This window comes from Pseudophryne corroboree, chromosome 4 (genome assembly GCF_028390025.1).
Source record: "Pseudophryne corroboree isolate aPseCor3 chromosome 4, aPseCor3.hap2, whole genome shotgun sequence".
Classification (NCBI taxonomy): Eukaryota; Metazoa; Chordata; class Amphibia; order Anura; family Myobatrachidae; genus Pseudophryne; species Pseudophryne corroboree.
Window position 1 is genome coordinate 2,262,515 of NC_086447.1, and position 22,905 is coordinate 2,285,419.

The 22,905-nt window shown below is 48.5% G+C and overlaps 1 protein-coding gene across 7 annotated transcripts in view; it reads right to left on the reverse strand.

The window, feature by feature from the left end:
- The window catches only part of IFT172 (intraflagellar transport 172), a 553,694-nt gene that overhangs the window by 355,836 nt on the left and 174,953 nt on the right, over window positions 1-22,905 (reverse strand). For all 7 annotated transcript variants that reach the window (XM_063914906.1, XM_063914909.1, XM_063914907.1 and 4 more), the window contains exons 11-13: window positions 13,934-14,095; window positions 1,841-1,894; window positions 1,422-1,525 (exon numbers count right to left, since the gene is read on the reverse strand). In XM_063914906.1, the coding sequence (XP_063770976.1) occupies window positions 1,422-1,525; window positions 1,841-1,894; window positions 13,934-14,095 (320 nt within the window). The remainder of the gene's footprint in view (window positions 1-1,421; window positions 1,526-1,840; window positions 1,895-13,933; window positions 14,096-22,905) is intronic.

The window sequence follows — 22,905 nt, forward strand, 5'->3', positions numbered from 1 at the left end:
GCAGGGTGGTCTCCATATCCACCTTCCCTTACAGGAGGATGGAGTGCGGTAGCCGTACAGCACAGGACCCATCTCTCAGGCTTCATCTACAGGACAGTATCCACCTTTCGCTCAGCCTTCATACGCAGGATGGTCTCTGTATCCACCTTTCTCTCAGTCTCCATCTACAGGATGGTCTCAGTATCCACCTTTCTCTCAGCCTTAATATGCAGGATAGTCTCCGTATCCACCTTTCTCTCGGCTTTCATCTGCAGGTTGGTCTACGTATCTACCTTTCTCTCAGCCTTCATCTGCAGGATGGTCTCCGTATCCACCTTTCTCTCAGCCTTCATCTGCAGGATGGTCTCCATATCCACCTCTCTCTCAGCCTTCATCTGCAGGATGGTCTCCGTATCCACCTTTCTCTCAGCCTTCATCTGCAGGATGGTCTCCGTATCTACTTTTCTCTCAGCCTTAATATGCAGGATGGTCTCCGTATCCACCTTTCTCTCGGCTTTCATCTGCAGGTTGGTCTACGTATCTACCTTTCTCTCGGCTTTCATCTGCAGGTTGGTCTACGTATCTACCTTTCTCTCAGCTTTCATTTGCAGGATGGTCTCTGTATCTACCTTTCTCTCAGCCTCCATCTGCAGGATGGCCTCCATATCCACCATCCCTTACAGGAGAATGGAGTGCGGCAGCCGTACAGCACAGGCCCCATCTCTCAGCCTCCACTTGCAGGATGGTCTCCATATCCACCATCCCTTACAGGAGAATGGAGTGCGGCAGCCGTACAGCACAGGCCCAATCTCTCAGCCTCCACCTGCAGTCCTCATATAAGCAATACACATCACTCTGTATCACCTTCTGTACCCTGTGACCCACAGAGCTAACGCTCTCACCCACTGCTCGGCATGGCCAGTGCTGAATCCAGTGTCTGTAGCTCTGCCCGATACCGTTGCCCTGAGCCAAAGTATGCTGACAAGAGGAACCAGGCAAGAGGTGCTGCAGCAGCCACAGCAACACCCAGAGGTAAAGTGCCTGCTCTCCTACACATGGGGCGTTGTCAGGTGTCTGATGGGTGAGTGACAGCAGGCTTAATGGAATCAGTAATAGTGGAGGACAGTGTGGCAGTCACATACATGTATAAACAGACACATACATGTAACATACAAAGACAGGCCAAAGCCAGTGTGTAGCAGTTACTGTGTGTGACGGAGTATTTCCTCTGCTCTACCGTATATAGAATACATTACACAATGATACAAAGTGACAGCATACGGGAAAGTGACAGCTACAGTGTGACAGCAGTGGTGCCTCATTAGACACGAGGCTCCTTATTTGGCACACGTAGTATAGCATACAGCCTGAGGAGCCCAGGAATACAGGCGGCTCACGTCCTAGACAACACTGTACTGAAGCTACACCTATGGCTGACATACCTGACAAGATGCGGGTTCATGAACTCTGTGCGGACAGTGCCCAGTATCTCATTACTGCCGTACTCCACCAGCGTCAGCTCACCAGCATTGAAGATCATGCAGACCTGCCACAGACAAACAGCATGTCAGCAAAAGCAGATACTCTCCATAGATGAGTGACTGTCCTTCGGCAGTGGAAGAAGCAGAGTGACGGGGCACGAGGGGGATGGGGGGGGGGGGGGGGCAGGGAGAAAGGACAGAGAGAGGGGGAGCAGGGTGACGGGACACAGAGGGGGGGAGCAAGGTGACGGAACACAGAGGGGGGAGGGGGGAGCAGAGTGAAAGGACAAATAGGGGGGGGAGCAGGGTGACAGGACACAGAGGGAGGGGGCGCACCAGCTTTCACATTGTAAGAAGGCAATATATTCAGTAAGACTTACATTCTCATTTTCAAAGAAGAATTTTTCATTCCCTCCAGTCCCCTGCCAGGCCACCTACAGACAGAAACAGCAGCGTCATACAGCGTTACACTAAAGAGGCAGCAGCGTCATACAGCGTTACACTAAAGAGGCAGCAGCGTCATACAGCGTTACACTAAAGAGGCAGCAGCGTCATACAGCGTTACACTAAAGAGGCAGCAGCGTCATACAGCGTTACACTAAGGAGGCAGCAGCGTCATACAGCGTTACACTAAAGAGGCAGCAGCGTCATACAGCGTTACACTAAGGAGGCAGCAGCGTCATACAGCGTTACACTAAGGAGGCAGCAGCGTCACACAGCGTTACACTAAGGAGGCAGCAGCGTCATACAGCGTTACACTAAGGAGGCAGCAGCGTCATACAGCGTTACACTAAGGAGGCAGCAGCGTCATACAGCGTTACACTAAGGAGGCAGCAGCGTCATACAGCGTCACACTAAGGAGGCAGCAGCGTCATACAGCGTTACACTAAGGAGGCAACAGCGTTACACTAAGGAGGCAGCAGCGTCATACAGCGTTACACTAAGGAGGCAGCAGCGTCATACAGCGTTACACTAAGGAGGCAGCAGCGTCATACAGCGTTACACTAAGGAGGCAACAGCGTTACACTAAGGAGGCAGCAGCGTCATACAGCGTTACACTAAGGAGGCAGCAGCGTCACACAGCGTTACACTAAGGAGGCAGCAGCGTCACACTAAGGAGGCAGCAGCGTCATACAGCGTTACACTAAGGAGGCAGCAGCGTCATACAGCGTTACACTAAGGAGGCAGCAGCGTCATACAGCGTTACACTAAGGAGGCAGCAGCGTCATACAGCGTTACACTAAGGAGGCAGCAGCGTCATACAGCGTCACACTAAGGAGGCAGCAGCGTCATATAGCGTTACACTAAGGAGGCAGCAGCGTCACACAGCGTTACACTAAGGAGGCAGCAGCGTCATACAGCGTCACACTAAGGAGGCAGCAGCGTCATACAGCGTTACACTAAGGAGGCAGCAGCGTCATACAGCGTTACACTAAGGAGGCAGCAGCGTCATACAGCGTTACACTAAGGAGGCAGCAGCGTCATACAGCGTTACACTAAGGAGGCAGCAGCGTCACACAGCGTTACACTAAGGAGGCAGCAGCGTCATACAGCGTCACACTAAGGAGGCAGCAGCGTCATACAGCGTTACACTAAGGAGGCAGCAGCGTCATACAGCGTTACACTAAGGAGGTAGCAGCGTCATACAGCGTTACACTAAGGAGGCAGCAGCGTCATACAGCGTTACACTAAGGAGGCAGCAGCGTCACACAGCGTTACACTAAGGAGGCAGCAGCGTCATACAGCGTCACACTAAGGAGGCAGCAGCGTCATACAGCGTTACACTAAGGAGGCAGCAGCGTCATACAGCGTTACACTAAGGAGGCAGCAGCGTCATACAGCGTTACACTAAGGAGGCAGCAGCGTCATACAGCGTTACACTAAGGAGGCAGCAGCGTCATACAGCGTTACACTAAGGAGGCAGCAGCGTCATACAGCGTTACACTAAGGAGGCAGCAGCGTCATACAGCGTTACACTAAGGAGGCAGCAGCGTCACACAGCGTTACACTAAGGAGGCAGCAGCGTCATACAGCGTCACACTAAGGAGGCAGCAGCGTCATACAGCGTTACACTAAGGAGGCAGCAGCTTCATACAGCGTTACACTAAGGAGGCAGCAGCGTCATACAGCGTTACACTAAGGAGGCAGCAGCGTCATACAGCGTTACACTAAGGAGGCAGCAGCGTCATACAGCGTTACACTAAGGAGGCAGCAGCGTCACACAGCGTTACACTAAGGAGGCAGCAGCGTCATACAGCGTCACACTAAGGAGGCAGCAGCGTCATACAGCGTTACACTAAGGAGGCAGCAGCGTCATACAGCGTTACACTAAGGAGGCAGCAGCGTCATACAGCGTTACACTAAGGAGGCAGCAGCGTCATACAGCGTTACACTAAGGAGGCAGCAGCGTCATACAGCGTTACACTAAGGAGGCAGCAGCGTCATACAGCATTACACTAAAGAGGCAGCAGCGTCACACAGCGTTACACTAAGGAGGCAGCAGCGTCATACAGCGTTACACTAAGGAGGCAGCAGCGTCATACAGCGTTACACTAAGGAGGCAGCAGCGTCATATAGCGTTACACTAAGGAGGCAGCAGCGTCATACAGCATTACACTAAAGAGGCAGCAGCGTCACACAGCGTTACACTAAGGAGGCAGCAGCGTCATACAGCGTTACACTAAGGAGGCAGCAGCGTCATACAGCATTACACTAAGGAGGCAGCAGCGTCATACAGCGTTACACTAAGGAGGCAGCAGCGTCATACAGCGTCACACTAAGGAGGCAGCAGCGTCATACAGCGTTACACTAAGGAGGCAACAGCGTTACACTAAGGAGGCAGCAGCGTCATACAGCGTTACACTAAGGAGGCAGCAGCGTCATACAGCGTTACACTAAGGAGGCAGCAGCGTCATACAGCGTTACACTAAGGAGGCAGCAGCGTCATACAGCGTCACACTAAGGAGGCAGCAGCGTCATACAGCGTTACACTAAGGAGGCAGCAGCGTCATACAGCGTTACACTAAGGAGGCAGCAGCGTCATACAGCGTTACACTAAGGAGGCAGCAGCGTCATACAGCGTTACACTAAGGAGGCAGCAGCGTCATACAGCGTCACACTAAGGAGGCAGCAGCGTCATACAGCGTTACACTAAGGAGGCAGCAGCGTCATACAGCATTACACTAAGCAGGCAGCAGCGTCATACAGCGTTACACTAAGGAGGCAGCAGCGTCATACAGCGTTACACTAAGGAGGCAGCAGAGTCACACAGCGTTACACTAAGGAGGCAGCAGTGTCATACAGCGTTACACTAAGGAGGCAGCAGCGTCATACAGCGTTACACTAAGGAGGCAGCAGCGTCACACAGCGTTACACTAAGGAGGCAGCAGCGTCATACAGCATTACACTAAAGAGGCAGCAGCGTCACACAGCGTTACACTAAGGAGGCAGCAGCGTCATACAGCGTTACACTAAGGAGGCAGCAGCGTCATACAGCGTTACACTAAGGAGGCAGCAGCGTCATACAGCGTTACACTAAGGAGGCAGCAGCGTCACACAGCGTTACACTAAGGAGGCAGCAGCGTCATACAGCGTTACACTAAAGAGGCAGCAGCGTCACACAGCGTTACACTAAGGAGGCAGCAGCGTCATACAGCGTTACACTAAGGAGGCAGCAGCGTCATACAGCGTTACACTAAGGAGGCAGCAGCGTCATACAGCGTTACACTAAGGAGGCAGCAGCGTCATACAGCGTTACACTAAGGAGGCAGCAGCGTCATACAGCATTACACTAAAGAGGCAGCAGCGTCACACAGCGTTACACTAAGGAGGCAGCAGCGTCATACAGCGTTACACTAAGGAGGCAGCAGCGTCATACAGCGTTACACTAAGGAGGCAGCAGCGTCATACAGCGTTACACTAAGGAGGCAGCAGCGTCACACAGCGTCACACTAAGGAGGCAGCAGCGTCCTATAGCGTTACACTAAGGAGGCAGCAGCGTCATACAGCGTTACACTAAGGAGGCAGCAGCGTCATACAGCGTTACACTAAGGAGGCAGCAGCGTCATACAGCATTACACTAAGGAGGCAGCAGCGTCATACAGCGTTACACTAAGGAGGCAGCAGCGTCATACAGCGTTACACTAAGGAGGCAGCAGCGTCATACTAAGGAGGCAGCAGCGTCATACAGCGTTACACTAAGGAGGCAGCAGCGTCATACAGCATTACACTAAGGAGGCAGCAGCGTCATACAGCGTTACACTAAGGAGGCAGCAGCGTCATACAGTGTTACACTAAGGAGGCAGCAGCGTCATAAAGCTTTACACTAAGGAGGCAGCAGCGTCATACAGCATTACACTAAGGAGGCAGCAGCGTCATACAGCATTACACTAAGGAGGCAGCAGAGTCATACAGCGTTACACTAAGGAGGCAGCAGCGTCATACAGCGTTACACTAAGGAGGCAGCAGCGTCATACAGCGTTACACTAAGGAAGCGGCAGCGTCATACAGCGTTACACTAAAGAGGCAGCAGCGTCACACAGCGTTACACTAAGGAGGCAGCAGCGTCATACAGCGTTACACTAAGGAGGCAGCAGCGTCATACAGCGTTACACTAAGGAGGCAGCAGCGTCATACAGCGTTACACTAAGGAGGCAGTAGCGTCATACAGCGTTACACTAAGGAGGCAGCAGCGTCATACAGCGTTACACTAAGGAGGCAGCAGCGTCATACAGCGTCACACTAAGGAGGCAGCAGCGTCATACAGCGTTACACTAAGGAGGCAGCAGCGTCATACTAAGGAGGCAGCAGCGTCATACAGCGTTACACTAAGGAGGCAGCAGCGTCATACAGCGTTACACTAAGGAGGCAGCAGCGTCATACAGCGTTACACTAAGGAGGCAGCAGCGTCATACAGCGTTACACTAAGGAGGCAGCAGCGTCATACAGCGTTACACTAAGGAGGCAGCAGCGTCATACAGCGTCACACTAAGGAGGCAGCAGCGTCATACAGCGTTACACTAAGGAGGCAGCAGCGTCATACAGCGTTACACTAAGGAGGCAGCAGCGTCATACAGCGTTACACTAAGGAGGCAGCAGCGTCATACAGCGTTACACTAAGGAGGCAGCAGCGTCATACAGCGTTACACTAAGGAGGCAGCAGCGTCATACAGCGTTACACTAAGGAGGCAGCAGCGTCATACAGCGTTACACTAAGGAGGCAGCAGCGTCATATAGCGTTACACTAAGGAGGCAGCAGCGTCACACAGCGTTACACTAAGGAGGCAGCAGCGTCATACAGCGTTACACTAAGGAGGCAGCAGCGTCATACAGCGTTACACTAAGGAGGCAGCAGCGTCATACAGCGTTACACTAAGGAGGCAGCAGCGTCATACAGCGTTACACTAAGGAGGCAGCAGCGTCATACAGCGTTACACTAAGGAGGCAGCAGCGTCATACAGCGTTACACTAAGGAGGCAGCAGCGTCATATAGCGTTACACTAAGGAGGCAGCAGCGTCACACAGCGTTACACTAAGGAGGCAGCAGCGTCATACAGTGAAGTGTAGTATAATACATCGCTCAGTCTGTGACTCCCCAGATCTCCTAGTAGTAATGTGTAGTGCAGTATCATACCTCGCTCAGTCTGTTATTCTGCAGATCTCCTAGTAGTAATGTGTAGTGCAGTATCATACCTCGCTCAGTCTGTTATTCTGCAGATCTCCTAGTAGTAATGTGTAGTGCAGTATCATACCTCGCTCAGTCTGTTATTCTGCAGATCTCCTAGTAGTAATGTGTAGCGCAGTATCATACCTCGCTCAGTCTGTTATTCTGCAGATCTCCTAGTAGTAATGTGTAGTGCAGTATCATACCTCGCTCAGTCTGTTATTCTGCAGATCTCCTAGTAGTAATGTGTAGTGCAGTATCATACCTCGCTCAGTCTGTTATTCTGCAGATCTCCTAGTAGTAATGTGTAGCGCAGTATCATACCTCGCTCAGTCTGTTATTCTGCAGATCTCCTAGTAGTAATGTGTAGTGCAGTATCATACCTCGCTCAGTCTGTTATTCTGCAGATCTCCTAGTAGTAATGTGTAGTGCAGTATCATACCTCGCTCAGTCTGTTATTCTGCAGATCTCCTAGTAGTAATGTGTAGTACAGTATCATACCTCGCTCAGTCTGTTATTCTGCAGATCTCCTAGTAGTAATGTGTAGCGCAGTATCATACCTCGCTCAGCCTGTTATTCTGCAGATCTCCTAGTAGTAATGTGTAGTGCAGTATCATACCTCGCTCAGTCTGTTATTCTGCAGATCTCCTAGTAGTAATGTGTAGTGCAGCATCATACCTCGCTCAGTCTGTGACTCCCCAGATCTCCTAGTAGTAATGTGTAGTGCAGTATCATACCTCGCTCAGTCTGTTATTCTGCAGATCTCCTAGTAGTAATGTGTAGTGCAGTATCATACCTCGCTCAGTCTGTTATTCTGCAGATCTCCTAGTAGTAATGTGTAGTGCAGTATCATACCTCGCTCAGTCTGTTATTCTGCAGATCTCCTAGTAGTAATGTGTAGCGCAGTATCATACCTCGCTCAGTCTGTTATTCTGCAGATCTCCTAGTAGTAATGTGTAGTGCAGTATCATACCTCGCTCAGTCTGTTATTCTGCAGATCTCCTAGTAGTAATGTGTAGTGCAGTATCATACCTCGCTCAGTCTGTTATTCTGCAGATCTCCTAGTAGTAATGTGTAGTACAGTATCATACCTCGCTCAGTCTGTTATTCTGCAGATCTCCTAGTAGTAATGTGTAGCGCAGTATCATACCTCGCTCAGCCTGTTATTCTGCAGATCTCCTAGTAGTAATGTGTAGTGCAGTATCATACCTCGCTCAGTCTGTTATTCTGCAGATCTCCTAGTAGTAATGTGTAGTGCAGCATCATACCTCGCTCAGTCTGTGACTCCCCAGATCTCCTAGTAGTAATGTGTAGTGCAGTATCATACCTCGCTCAGTCTGTTATTCTGCAGATCTCCTAGTAGTAATGTGTAGTGCAGTATCATACCTCGCTCAGTCTGTTATTCTGCAGATCTCCTAGTAGTAATGTGTAGTGCAGTATCATACCTCGCTCAGTCTGTGACTCCCCAGATCTCCTAGTAGTAATGTGTAGTGCAGTATCATACCTCGCTCAGTCTGTGACTCCCCAGATCTCCTAGTAGTAATGTGTAGTGCAGTATCATACCTCGCTCAGTCTGTTATTCTGCAGATCTCCTAGTAGTAATGTGTAGCGCAGTATGATACCTCGCTCAGTCTGTGACTTCCCAGATCTCCTAGTAGTAATGTGTAGCGCAGTAACATACCTCGCTCAGTCTGTGACTCCCCAGATCTCCTAGTAGTAATGTGTAGCGCAGTATCATACCTCGCTCAGTCTGTGACTCCCCAGATCTCCTAGTAGTAATGTGTAGCGCAGTATCATACCTCGCTCAGTCTGTTATTCTGCAGATCTCCTAGTAGTAATGTGTAGTGCAGTATCATACCTCGCTCAGTCTGTGACTCCCCAGATCTCCTAGTAGTATTGTGTAGTGCAGTATCATACCTCGCTCAGTCAGTTATTCTGCAGATCTCCTAGTAGTAATGTGTAGTGCAGTATCATACCTCGCTCAGTCTGTGACTCCCCAGATCTCCTAGTAGTATTGTGTAGTGCAGTATCATACCTCGCTCAGTCTGTTATTCTGCAGATCTCCTAGTAGTAATGTGTAGTGCAGCATCATACCTCGCTCAGTCTGTGACTCCCCAGATCTCCTAGTAGTAATGTGTAGTGCAGTATCATACCTCGCTCAGCCTGTTATTCTGCAGATCTCCTAGTAGTAATGTGTAGTGCAGTATCATACCTCGCTCAGTCTGTTATTCTGCAGATCTCCTAGTAGTAATGTGTAGTGCAGTATCATACCTCGCTCAGTCTGTTATTCTGCAGATCTCCTAGTAGTAATGTGTAGCGCAGTATGATACCTCGCTCAGTCTGTGACTCCCCAGATCTCCTAGTAGTAATGTGTAGTGCAGTATCATACCTCGCTCAGTCTGTGACTCCCCAGATCTCCTAGTAGTAATGTGTAGTGCAGTATCATACCTCGCTCAGTCTGTGACTCCCCAGATCTCCTAGTAGTAATGTGTAGCGCAGTAACATACCTCGCTCAGTCTGTGACTCCCCAGATCTCCTAGTAGTAATGTGTAGTGCAGTATCATACCTCGCTCAGTCTGTGACTCCCCAGATCTCCTAGTAGTAATGTGTAGTGCAGTATCATACCTCGCTCAGTCTGTTATTCTGCAGATCTCCTAGTAGTAATGTGTAGTGCAGCATCATACCTCGCTCAGTCTGTTATTCTGCAGATCTCCTAGTAGTAATGTGTAGCGCAGTATCATACCTCGCTCAGTCTGTGACTCCCCAGATCTCCTAGTAGTAATGTGTAGTGCAGTATCATACCTCGCTCAGTCTGTGACTCCCCAGATCTCCTAGTAGTAATGTGTAGTGCAGTATCATACCTCGCTCAGTCTGTTATTCTGCAGATCTCCTAGTAGTAATGTGTAGTGCAGTATCATACCTCGCTCAGTCTGTTATTCTGCAGATCTCCTAGTAGTAATGTGTAGCGCAGTATGATACCTCGCTCAGTCTGTGACTCCCCAGATCTCCTAGTAGTAATGTGTAGTGCAGTATCATACCTCGCTCAGTCTGTGACTCCCCAGATCTCCTAGTAGTAATGTGTAGTGCAGTATCATACCTCGCTCAGTCTGTGACTCCCCAGATCTCCTAGTAGTAATGTGTAGCGCAGTGTCATACCTCGCTCAGTCTGTGACTCCCCAGATCTCCTAGTAGTAATGTGTAGTGCAGTATCATACCTCGCTCAGTCTGTGACTCCCCAGATCTCCTAGTAGTAATGTGTAGTGCAGTATCATACCTCGCTCAGTCTGTTATTCTGCAGATCTCCTAGTAGTAATGTGTAGTGCAGTAACATACCTCGCTCAGTCTGCGACTCCCCAGATCTCCTAGTAGTAATTAGTGCAGTATCATACCTCGCTCAGTCTGTTATTCTGCAGATCTCCTAGTAGTAATGTGTAGTGCAGTATCATACCTCGCTCAGTCTGTTATTCTGCAGATCTCCTAGTAGTAATGTGTAGTGCAGTATCATACCTCGCTCAGTCTGTTATTCTGCAGATCTCCTAGTAGTAATGTGTAGTGCAGCATCATACCTCGCTCAGTCTGTGACTCCCCAGATCTCCTAGTAGTAATGTGTAGTGCAGTATCATACCTCGCTCAGCCTGTTATTCTGCAGATCTCCTAGTAGTAATGTGTAGTGCAGTATCATACCTCGCTCAGTCTGTGACTCCCCAGATCTCCTAGTAGTAATGTGTAGTGCAGTATCATACCTCGCTCAGTCTGTTATTCTGCAGATCTCCTAGTAGTAATGTGTAGTGCAGTATCATACCTCGCTCAGTCTGTTATTCTGCAGATCTCCTAGTAGTAATGTGTAGTGCAGTATCATACCTCGCTCAGTCTGTGACTCCCCAGATCTCCTAGTAGTAATGTGTAGTGCAGTATCATACCTCGCTCAGTCTGTTATTCTGCAGATCTCCTAGTAGTAATGTGTAGTGCAGTATCATACCTCGCTCAGTCTGTTATTCTGCAGATCTCCTAGTAGTAATGTGTAGTGTAGTAACATACCTCGCTCAGTCTGTTATTCTGCAGATCTCCTAGTAGTAATGTGTAGTGCAGTATCATACCTCGCTCAGCCTGTTATTCTGCAGATCTCCTAGTAGTAATGTATAGTGCAGTATCATACCTCACTCAGTCTGTTATTCTGCAGATCTCCTAGTAGTAATGTGTAGTGCAGCATCATACCTCGCTCAGTCTGTTATTCTGCAGATCTCCTAGTAGTAATGTGTAGTGCAGTATCATACCTCGCTCAGTCTGTTATTCTGCAGATCTCCTAGTAGTAATGTGTAGTGCAGTATCATACCTCGCTCAGTCTGTTATTCTGCAGATCTCCTAGTAGTAATGTGTAGTGCAGTATCATACCTCGCTCAGTCTGTTATTCTGCAGATCTCCTAGTAGTAATGTGTAGTGCAGTATCATACCTCGCTCAGTCTGTTATTCTGCAGATCTCCTAGTAGTAATGTGTAGTGCAGTATCATACCTCGCTCAGTCTGTTATTCTGCAGATCTCCTAGTAGTAATGTGTAGTGCAGAATCATACCTCGCTCAGTCTGTTATTCTGCAGATCTCCTAGTAGTAATGTGTAGTGCAGTATCATACCTCGCTCAGTCTGTGACTCCCCAGATCTCCTAGTAGTAATGTGTAGTGCAGTATCATACCTCGCTCAGTCTGTGACTCCCCAGATCTCCTAGTAGTAATGTGTAGCGCAGTAACATACCTCGCTCAGTCTGTGACTCCCCAGATCTCCTAGTAGTAATGTGTAGTGCAGTATCATACCTCGCTCAGTCTGTTATTCTGCAGATCTCCTAGTAGTAATGTGTAGTGCAGTATCATACCTCGCTCAGTCTGTGACTCCCCAGATCTCCTAGTAGTAATGTGTAGCGCAGTAACATACCTCGCTCAGTCTGTGACTCCCCAGATCTCCTAGTAGTAATGTGTAGCGCAGTAACATACCTCGCTCAGTCTGTGACTCCCCAGATCTCCTAGTAGTAATGTGTAGTGCAGTATCATACCTCGCTCAGTCTGTTATTCTGCAGATCTCCTAGTAGTAATGTGTAGTGCAGTATCATACCTCGCTCAGTCTGTGACTCCCCAGATCTCCTAGTAGTAATGTGTAGCGCAGTATCATACCTCGCTCAGTCTGTTATTCTGCAGATCTCCTAGTAGTAATGTGTAGCGCAGTATCATACCTCGCTCAGTCTGTTATTCTGCAGATCTCCTAGTAGTAATGTGTAGTGCAGTATCATACCTCGCTCAGTCTGTTATTCTGCAGATCTCCTAGTAGTAATGTGTAGTGCAGTATCATACCTCGCTCAGTCTGTTATTCTGCAGATCTCCTAGTAGTAATGTGTAGTGCAGCATCATACCTCGCTCAGTCTGTGACTCCCCAGATCTCCTAGTAGTAATGTGTAGTGCAGTATCATACCTCGCTCAGCCTGTTATTCTGCAGATCTCCTAGTAGTAATGTGTAGTGCAGTATCATACCTCGCTCAGTCTGTGACTCCCCAGATCTCCTAGTAGTAATGTGTAGTGCAGTATCATACCTCGCTCAGTCTGTGACTCCCCAGATCTCCTAGTAGTAATGTGTAGCGCAGTAACATACCTCGCTCAGTCTGTGACTCCCCAGATCTCCTAGTAGTAATGTGTAGTGCAGTATCATACCTCGCTCAGTCTGTTATTCTGCAGATCTCCTAGTAGTAATGTGTAGTGCAGTATCATACCTCGCTCAGTCTGTGACTCCCCAGATCTCCTAGTAGTAATGTGTAGCGCAGTAACATACCTCGCTCAGTCTGTGACTCCCCAGATCTCCTAGTAGTAATGTGTAGCGCAGTAACATACCTCGCTCAGTCTGTGACTCCCCAGATCTCCTAGTAGTAATGTGTAGCGCAGTATCATACCTCGCTCAGTCTGTTATTCTGCAGATCTCCTAGTAGTAATGTGTAGCGCAGTATCATACCTCGCTCAGTCTGTTATTCTGCAGATCTCCTAGTAGTAATGTGTAGTGCAGCATCATACCTCGCTCAGTCTGTGACTCCCCAGATCTCCTAGTAGTAATGTGTAGTGCAGTATCATACCTCGCTCAGCCTGTTATTCTGCAGATCTCCTAGTAGTAATGTGTAGTGCAGTATCATACCTCGCTCAGTCTGTGACTCCCCAGATCTCCTAGTAGTAATGTGTAGTGCAGTATCATACCTCGCTCAGTCTGTGACTCCCCAGATCTCCTAGTAGTAATGTGTAGCGCAGTAACATACCTCGCTCAGTCTGTGACTCCCCAGATCTCCTAGTAGTAATGTGTAGTGCAGTATCATACCTCGCTCAGTCTGTTATTCTGCAGATCTCCTAGTAGTAATGTGTAGTGCAGTATCATACCTCGCTCAGTCTGTGACTCCCCAGATCTCCTAGTAGTAATGTGTAGCGCAGTAACATACCTCGCTCAGTCTGTGACTCCCCAGATCTCCTAGTAGTAATGTGTAGCGCAGTAACATACCTCGCTCAGTCTGTGACTCCCCAGATCTCCTAGTAGTAATGTGTAGCGCAGTATCATACCTCGCTCAGTCTGTTATTCTGCAGATCTCCTAGTAGTAATGTGTAGCGCAGTATCATACCTCGCTCAGTCTGTTATTCTGCAGATCTCCTAGTAGTAATGTGTAGCGCAGTATCATACCTCGCTCAGTCTGTTATTCTGCAGATCTCCTAGTAGTAATGTGTAGTGCAGTATCATACCTCGCTCAGTCTGTTATTCTGCAGATCTCCTAGTAGTAATGTGTAGCGCAGTAACATACCTCGCTCAGTCTGTTATTCTGCAGATCTCCTAGTAGTAATGTGTCCGATGTGTGTGCCACCAGGAAACGCTCATTTCCCATTATTTTCACTTCATCCACCTCATATCCATAGTGGGACTTCAGAACCACACGAGTCCCCGTTGACAGGTTTTTCACTATCACCTGTAAGAGAACCAAAAGTAAGAGTTATGGTAAAACTTACGTTTGTTTACTCTTTATTTTTTCCGAGGTCCATAGGATGCACAGGGAAAACCTTGGGGTATGAAGGTGGAGACCAGGATCAAGCACCGAACAGATACGCTTTTAAGCTCCCAAGATGAACTGGACCCCTCATACCCCGCCCACAGCTCAGGCTCCTCAGTTTAGTTAACAAGCCCAAAGCAGGAGCTGGAGAGAAGGAAGGAAGGATGGTACATACAGGAAAAACACTCTCACAACCAGGGACGGGAGTAACCTGCTGAAGCTAGGTGCGCCATGGTTGGAGCCTTGTGGATCCTATGGACCTTGAAAAAATAAAGTTAACAAAAAGGTAAGTCTTACCATAACTCTTATTTTCTTCTATAGGGTACATAGGCATCCACAGGGATGACCTTGGGGATGTCCCAAAGCATTTGAAATAGGGAGGGGACGCTCCTAAGCTGAGAGGAGAATGCTGCGGACAAATGAAGCATCTTGAAAGGCAAACGTATCAAAGACACAGAACCTAAGAAACGTGTGGGCAGAAGACCATGTGGCCGCCTTGCACAGTTGTTCAGCAGTTGCACCACCACAGGCTGCCCATGAAGGTCCCGCAAAGCGAGTAGAGTGAGCAGAGACTGTAACTGGAAACTTGTGTGTAAGCCTGTGAAATGGTCATGTGAAGCCAGCAAGCCAGTGTCTGTCTGTTAACTGGCCAGCCTCGTTTGTGGAATCCATAGAGGACAAAGAGAGAATCCATCTTTCTGATGGAACTAGTACAGTCCACGTAGATTCACAAAGCATGGACCACATCCAAAGAGGCTTTCCCGGCAGAAGGCAGGAACAATAATTTCTTTGTTGAGATGGAAGCTGGAAATCACCTTGGGGAGGAAGCCCTGTTTCATCTGTAGGACTGCTCTGTCATGATGAAAGATCAAAACAGGAGAACGGCATGAAAGCACTGCCAAGTCTGACACCCTGCATGTTGAGGCGATTGCCAAAAGAAAAAGTCTCGTAGTTAACCATTTCAGGTTAACACAGTCCAATGGATCAAATGGTGAGTGCTGTAATACATGAAGAACCAAAGACAAATTCCAAGGAGCAACTGGAGGGACAAAGGGAGGTTGAATCCGGAGAACCCCTGAAGGAATGTATGCACGTACAGCAACTGAGCAATTCTTCTCTGGAACCAGACAGAAAGAGCTGAGACCTTAAGCTTGCACCTTAAGAGAAGCAAGCGGAGGCCTAGGTCAAGGCCTGTCTGGAGAAAGGCAAGAATTGTAGAAATCCGAAAGGCCAGAAGATCAAAGTGACGCTGAGCACACCAATAGAAGTAAGAATGCAAGATACAGTAATATATATGAGCTGAAGCTGGCTGCTGCGCTCACAGCATAGCCTGAACTACAGTACAGGAGAATACCTGAGCTCCTAAGAGGAATGACTCAAAAGCCATGATGTCAAAGACAGCTGAGATAGGTCCAGGTGTAGACAGGAACCCTGTGACAAGAGGTCCAGATGAAGAAGAAGCTGAAATGATACTCTAATGGATAGACTCTGAAGATACGTGAGCCAATGGTGCCTGGGCCAGGCCAGTGTTATTAAGATCACGGTGCCTCCTTGCTGCTTGAATTTGCAAAACACACTGGGAAGGAGAGTTACCGGGCGGAAGCGGTATGCCAGATGGAAGGTCCATTTGACTGCTAAGGTGTCCACGAAGGCTACCCCTAGATCCCTTGTCCTGGACCCGTATACAGGTACCTTGCCATTGTGTCTGTAGGAGAATGAGGTCTACGTCCGGAAGACCCCATTTGTCCACCAGAAGCTGAAAGACTTATGGATGGAGAGACCTGTGACCGGACGGTCTCGTCCCCAGTACACAGAATGGATATTTAGGTCACACGGAACCTGACCACATAGGGGATTCCCGCTTACCGTCAGTAACCGCCTGTTACTGACTCCACCCACTGCACTGTGGGCGGGTTTATGCTGCCACCACCAAACTCCTAACCAGCCGTGGCGTTTGGAACCACGGTTCTGCTCTGTATGTGCCAACACGCTGCCTTACCACACCTGTGTGGTATGGACGAATCCCCACTAGTCCTGTACCGGTAGCTGGCGGAAGGCGGAACTTAGAGACGTTGATTCACCCTAGACAGCCGGTGAACGGGGCTATGTTTTGCATAGGCCTGCAGGTCACAAGATGACGCAATCTGCTTGAGGCAGATGATGTTTTAATGCCAACAAATAGTTCTAAAGAGAACTTTTGCCTATTGCTAGGGGAAACAGCATACAGCAAGATGTTCACAGCAGAAAGTAGTTGGTATGATACACTCTGGAGGCACGCAGGCCTCCTTTTTATGTCAATTTTCCACACAGTACAACAGGGGGTCATGTCCTCCCTGAGCCCTTTCTATCCAATCAGGATATCTTACAAAATACCAATAAATAAATTACATTTCAAAAGGAGATAAGTGCAATAAAACAATATCCTCCTTCCTGTCACCCAGACAACGTTTGGTATCAGATTAACATTCACTATTGATAAATTTATCACATAGCTTCAAAATACAAATGTTTCTGGTCATTCACATCTCCAGGCAAACCCAGTGTTTGGGATTACAACAGGATAATAGCAAAAATGAGAATTCCAGTGCGCAATTAAGACCAGAGTGCAGCCCAAGTGAGTGTAATAATAAGAATTTACTTACCGATAATTCTATTTCTCGGAGTCCGTAGTGGATGCTGGGGTTCCTGAAAGGACCATGGGGAATAGCGGCTCCGCAGGAGACAGGGCACAAAAAAGTAAAGCTTTACTAGGTCAGGTGGTGTGCACTGGCTCCTCCCCCTATGACCCTCCTCCAGACTCCAGTTAGGTACTGTGCCCGGACGAGCATACACAATAAGGGAGGCATTTTGAATCCCGGGTAAGACTCATACCAGCCACACCAATCACACCGTACAACTTGTGATCTAAACCCAGTTAACAGTATGACAACAGAAAGGGCCTCTTAAAGATGGCTCCTTAACAATAACCCGAATTAGTTAACAATAACTATGTACAAGTATTGCAGATAATCCGCACTTGGGATGGGCGCCCAGCATCCACTACGGACTCCGAGAAATAGAATTATCGGTAAGTAAATTCTTATTTTCTCTATCGTCCTAAGTGGATGCTGGGGTTCCTGAAAGGACCATGGGGATTATACCAAAGCTCCCAAACGGGCGGGAGAGTGCGGATGACTCTGCAGCACCGAATGAGAGAACTCCAGGTCCTCCTTTGCCAGGGTATCAAATTTGTAAAATTTTACAAACGTGTTCTCCCCCGACCACGTAGCTGCTCGGCAGAGTTGTAATGCCGAGACCCCTCGGGCAGCCGCCCAAGATGAGCCCACCTTCCTTGTGGAGTGGGCTTTTACAGTTTTAGGCTGTGGCAGGCCTGCCACAGAATGTGCAAGTTGAATTGTGTTACAAATCCAACGAGCAATCGACTGCTTAGAAGCAGGTGCGCCCAACTTGTTGGGTGCATACAATATAAACAGCGAGTCAGATTTTCTGACTCCAGCCGTCCTTGCAATGTATATTTTTAAGGCTCTGACAAAGTCCAACAACTTGGAGTCCTCCAAGTCGCTAGTGGCCGCAGGCACCACAATAGGTTGGTTCAGATGAAATGCTGATACCACTTTAGGGAGAAAATGCGGACGAGTCCGCAGTTCTGCCCTATCCGAATGGAAGATTAGATAAGGACTTTTATAAGATAAAGCCGCCAATTCAGATACTCTCCTGGCAGAGGCCAGGGCTAGTAACATAGTCACTTTCAATGTGAGATATTTCAAATCCACCTTTTTCAATGGTTCAAACCAATGGGATTTGAGGAAATCTAAAACTACATTTAGATCCCACGGTGCCACCGGAGGCACCACAGGAGGCTGTATATGCAGTACTCCCTTGACAAAAGTCTGGACCTCAGGGACAGAGGCCAATTCTTTTTGGAAGAATATTGACAGGGCCGAAATTTGAACCTTAATGGATCCCAATTTGAGACCCATAGATAATCCTGATTGCAGGAAATGTAGGAAACGACCCAGTTGGAATTCCTCCGTCGGAACCCTCCGATCCTCGCACCACGCTACATATTTTCGCCAAATGCGGTGATAATGTTTCACGGTGACTTCCTTCCGTGCCTTAATCAAGGTAGGAATGACTTCTTCTGGAATGCCTTTCCCTTTTAGGATCTGGCGTTCAACCGCCATGCCGTCAAACGCAGCCGCGGTAAGTCTTGAAAAAGACAGGGACCCTGCTGTAGCAGGTCCCTTCTCAGAGGTAGAGGCCACGGTTCGTCCGTGAGCATCTCTTGAAGTTCCGGATACCAAGTCCTTCTCGGCCAATCCGGAACCACTAGTATTGTTCTTACTCTTCTTTGCCGTATGATCTTCAATACCTTTGGTATGAGCGGCAGAGGAGGAAACACATACACTGACTGGTACACCCAAGGAGTTACCAGTGCGTCCACAGCTATTGCCTGTGGATCTCTTGACCTGGCGCAATATTTGTCCAGTTTCTTGTTGAGGCGAGACGCCATCATGTCTACAATTGGTCTTTCCCAACGGTCTATTAACATGTTGAAGACTTCTGGATGTAGACCCCACTCTCCCGGATGAAGATCGTGTCTGCTGAGGAAGTCTGCTTCCCAGTTGTCCACGCCCGGGATGAACACTGCTGACAGTGCTATCACGTGATTCTCCGCCCAGCGAAGAATCTTGGCAGCTTCTGCCATTGCACTCCTGCTTCTTGTGCCGCCCTGCCTGTTTACATGGGCGACCGCCGTGATGTTGTCCGACTGAATCAACACCGGCTTTCCTTGCAGGAGAAGTTCCGCCTGGCTTAGAGCATTGTAGATTGCTCTTAGTTCCAGAATGTTTATGTGAAGAGACTTTTCCAGACTCGTCCATACTCCCTGGAAGTTTCTTCCTTGTGTGACTGCTCCCCAGCCTCTCAGGCTGGCGTCCGTGGTCACCAGGATCCAATCCTGAATGCCGAATCTGCGGCCTTCTAATAGGTGAGCCTTCTGCAACCACCACAGAAGTGACACCCTTGTCTTTGGTGACAGGGTTATTCGCAGGTGCATCTGCAGATGCGACCCTGACCATTTGTCCAACAGATCCCTTTGGAATATTCTTGCATGGAATCTGCCGAATGGAATTGCTTCGTAAGAAGCCACCATTTTTCCCAGGACTCTTGTGCATTGATGTACTGACACTTTTCCTGGTTTTAGGAGGTTCCTGACCAGATCGGATAACTCCTTGGCTTTTTCCTCTGGAAGGAAAACCTTTTTCTGAACCGTGTCCAGAATCATTCCTAGGAACAGCAGACGAGTTGTCGGGATTAAATGGGATTTTGGAATATTCAGAATCCACCCGTGTTGTCTTAGCACCTCTTGAGATAGTGCTAAAGCTGTCTCCAGCTGTTCTCTGGACCTTGCCCTTATTAGGAGATCGTCCAAGTATGGGATAACTAATACGCCTTTTCTTCGAAGAAGAATCATCATCTCGGCCATTACCTTGGTAAAGACCCGAGGCGCCGTGGACAATCCGAACGGCAGCGTCTGAAACTGATAGTGACAGTTTTGAACAATGAACCTGAGGTACCCCTGGTGTGCGGGGTAAATCGGAACGTGTAGATACGCATCCTTGATGTCCAAGGATACCATAAAGTCCCCTTCTTCCAGGTTCGCTATCACTGCTCTGAGTGACTCCATCTTGAACTTGAACTTTTTTATGTAGAGGTTCAAGGACTTCAGATTTAGAATAGGCCTTACCGAGCCATCCGGCTTCGGTACCACAAATAGAGTGGAATAATACCCCTTTCCTTGTTGTAATAGGGGTACTTTGACTATCACCTGCTGAGCGTACAGCTTGTGAATGGCTTCCAACACCCTCTCCCTTTCGGAAGAGACGGTTGGTAAGGCAGACTTCAGGAAACGATGAGGAGGATCCGTCTCTAATTCCAACCTGTACCCCTGAGATATTATCTGCAGGATCCAGGGGTCTACCTGCGAGTGAGCCCACTGCGCGCTGTAATTTTTGAGACGGCCCCCCACTGTCCCCGAGTCCGCTTGAGAGGCCCCAGCGTCATGCTGAGGTTTTTGCAGGAGCCGGGGAGGGCTTCTGTTCCTGGGAAGGAGCTGCCTGTTGGTGTCTCTTCCCTCTTCCTCTGCCTCGTGGCAGGTACGACAAGCCCTTTGCTCTCTTATTTTTGTAGGAGCGAAAAGGCTGCGGTTGAAAGGTCGGTGCCTTTCTCTGTTGGGGAGTGACTTGAGGTAAAAAAGTGGATTTCCCGGCAGTAGCCGTGGCCACCAAGTCTGATAGACCAACTCCAAATAACTCCTCCCCTTTATACGGCAAAACCTCCATGTGACGTTTTGAATCCGCATCGCCTGTCCACTGTCGTGTCCATAAGGCTCTTCTGGCTGAAATGGACATAGCACTCACCCGAGATGCCAGTGTGCAAATATCCCTCTGTGCATCACGCATATAGATAAATGCATCCTTTATTTGTTCTAACGACAGTAAAACATTGTCCCTATCTAGGGTATCAATATTTTCAATCAGGGATTCTGACCAAACTACTCCAGCACTGCACATCCAGGCAGTTGCTATAGCTGGTCGTAGTATAACACCTGCATGTGTGTATATATTCTTTTGAATAACTTCCATCTTTCTATCTGATGGATCCTTAAGTGCGGCCGTCTCAGGAGAGGGTAACGCCACTTGTTTGGATAAGCGTGTGAGCGCCTTGTCCACCTTAGGGGGTGTTTCCCAGCGCGCCCTAACCTCTGGCGGGAAAGGGTATAATGCCAATAACTTTTTTGAAATTATCAACTTTTTATCAGGAGCAACCCACGCTTCATCACACACGTCATTTAATTCTTCTGATTCAGGAAAAACTGTTTGTAGTTTTTTCACACCATACATAATACCCTGTTTTACGGTATCTGTAGTATCAGCTAAATGTAACGTCTCCTTCATTGCCAAAATCATATAACGTGTGGCCCTACTGGAAAATACGTTTGAATTTCTACCGTCGTCACTGGAATCAGTGCCCGTGTCTGGGTCTGTGTCGACCGACTGAGGCAAAGGGCGTTTTACAGCCCCTGACGGTGTTTGAGGCGCCTGGACAGGCATTAATTGATTGTCCGGCCGCCTCATGTCCTCAACTGACTGTTTAAGGGAAGATAAACCATCACGTAATTCCACAAATAAAGGCATCCATTCTGGTGTCGACCCCCTGGGGGGTGACATCTGCATATTTGGCAATTGCTCCGCCTCCACACCAATATCGTCCTCATACATGTCGACACCACGTACCGACACACACCGCAAACTCACAGGGAATGCTCTAATGAAGACAGGACCCACTAGCCCTTTTGGGGAGACAGAGGGAGAGTCTGCCAGCACACACCACAAAGCGCTATATATACAAGGGATATCCTTATATTAAGTGCTCCCTTATAGCTGCTTTAATATATATATATATAGCCATTAATGTGCCCCCCCTCTCTGTTTTACCCTGTTTCTGTAGTGCAGTGCAGGGGAGAGACCTGGGAGCCGTTCTGACCAGCGGAGCTGTGACAGAAAATGGCGCCGTGTGCTGAGGAGATAGGCCCCGCCCCTTTTTCGGCGGGTTCTTCTCCCGCTATTTTTCCAGTCAGGCAGGGGTTAAATATCTCCATATAGCCCCTATGGGCTATATGTGAGGTATTTTTAGCCTTGTATAAGGTTTATATTTGCCTCTCAGAGCGCCCCCCCCCAGCGCTCTGCACCCTCAGTGACTGCCCAGTGAAGTGTGCTGAGAGGAAAATGGCGCACAGCTGCAGTGCTGTGCGCTACCTTATGAAGACTGAGGAGTCTTCAGCCGCCGGTTTCCGGACCTCTTCACGCTTCAGCATCTGCAAGGGGGTCGGCGGCGCGGCTCCGGGACCGGACTCCACGGCTGGGCCTGTGTTCGATCCCTCTGGAGCTAATGGTGTCCAGTAGCCAAGCAGCAAATCCACTCTGCATGCAGGTGAGTTTACTACTTTCCCCCTAAGTCCCACGTTGCAGTGATCCTGTTGCCAGCAGGACTCACTGTAAAGAAAAAAAAACCTAAACTAAACTTTCTCTAAGCAGCTCTTTAGGAGAGCCACCTAGATTGCACCCTTCTCGTTCGGGCACAAAATCTAACTGGAGTCTGGAGGAGGGTCATAGGGGGAGGAGCCAGTGCACACCACCTGACCTAGTAAAGCTTTACTTTTTTGTGCCCTGTCTCCTGCGGAGCCGCTATTCCCCATGGTCCTTTCAGGAACCCCAGCATCCACTTAGGACGATAGAGAAAAAAGTGTACATCCACAGACACTGAAATCAAATGGTATGAAAAGAAGTATTACACACACATGTGGCGCTCAAGGACAAATTAGTCTCCCATGTGTCATAATGGATAATAAAACAATAATCACCCTAGATATTCACAGTATTGATGATCCACTGTTTCTTTTATCAACCTAGGGAAAAAGGGTGACCACCTCCACACAATGATTGTTAGCAGTGGGGTCAAGGATAAAAAGAAATAGATAGTGCAGTGATCCTTTTTACAGTGGATTAAATTTATGCAAATGATGCACTTACAAACATACGAAAAAAATCTGCATTTCAAAGATGGTTCCACTGGTGTAGAAGGAGAGCTTTCAGATCTCTTTGGCATATGAGATGTTTAAATCTGTAAGATAGAATGTACTTGCCTCCGTATAGTATGAAGGAGTG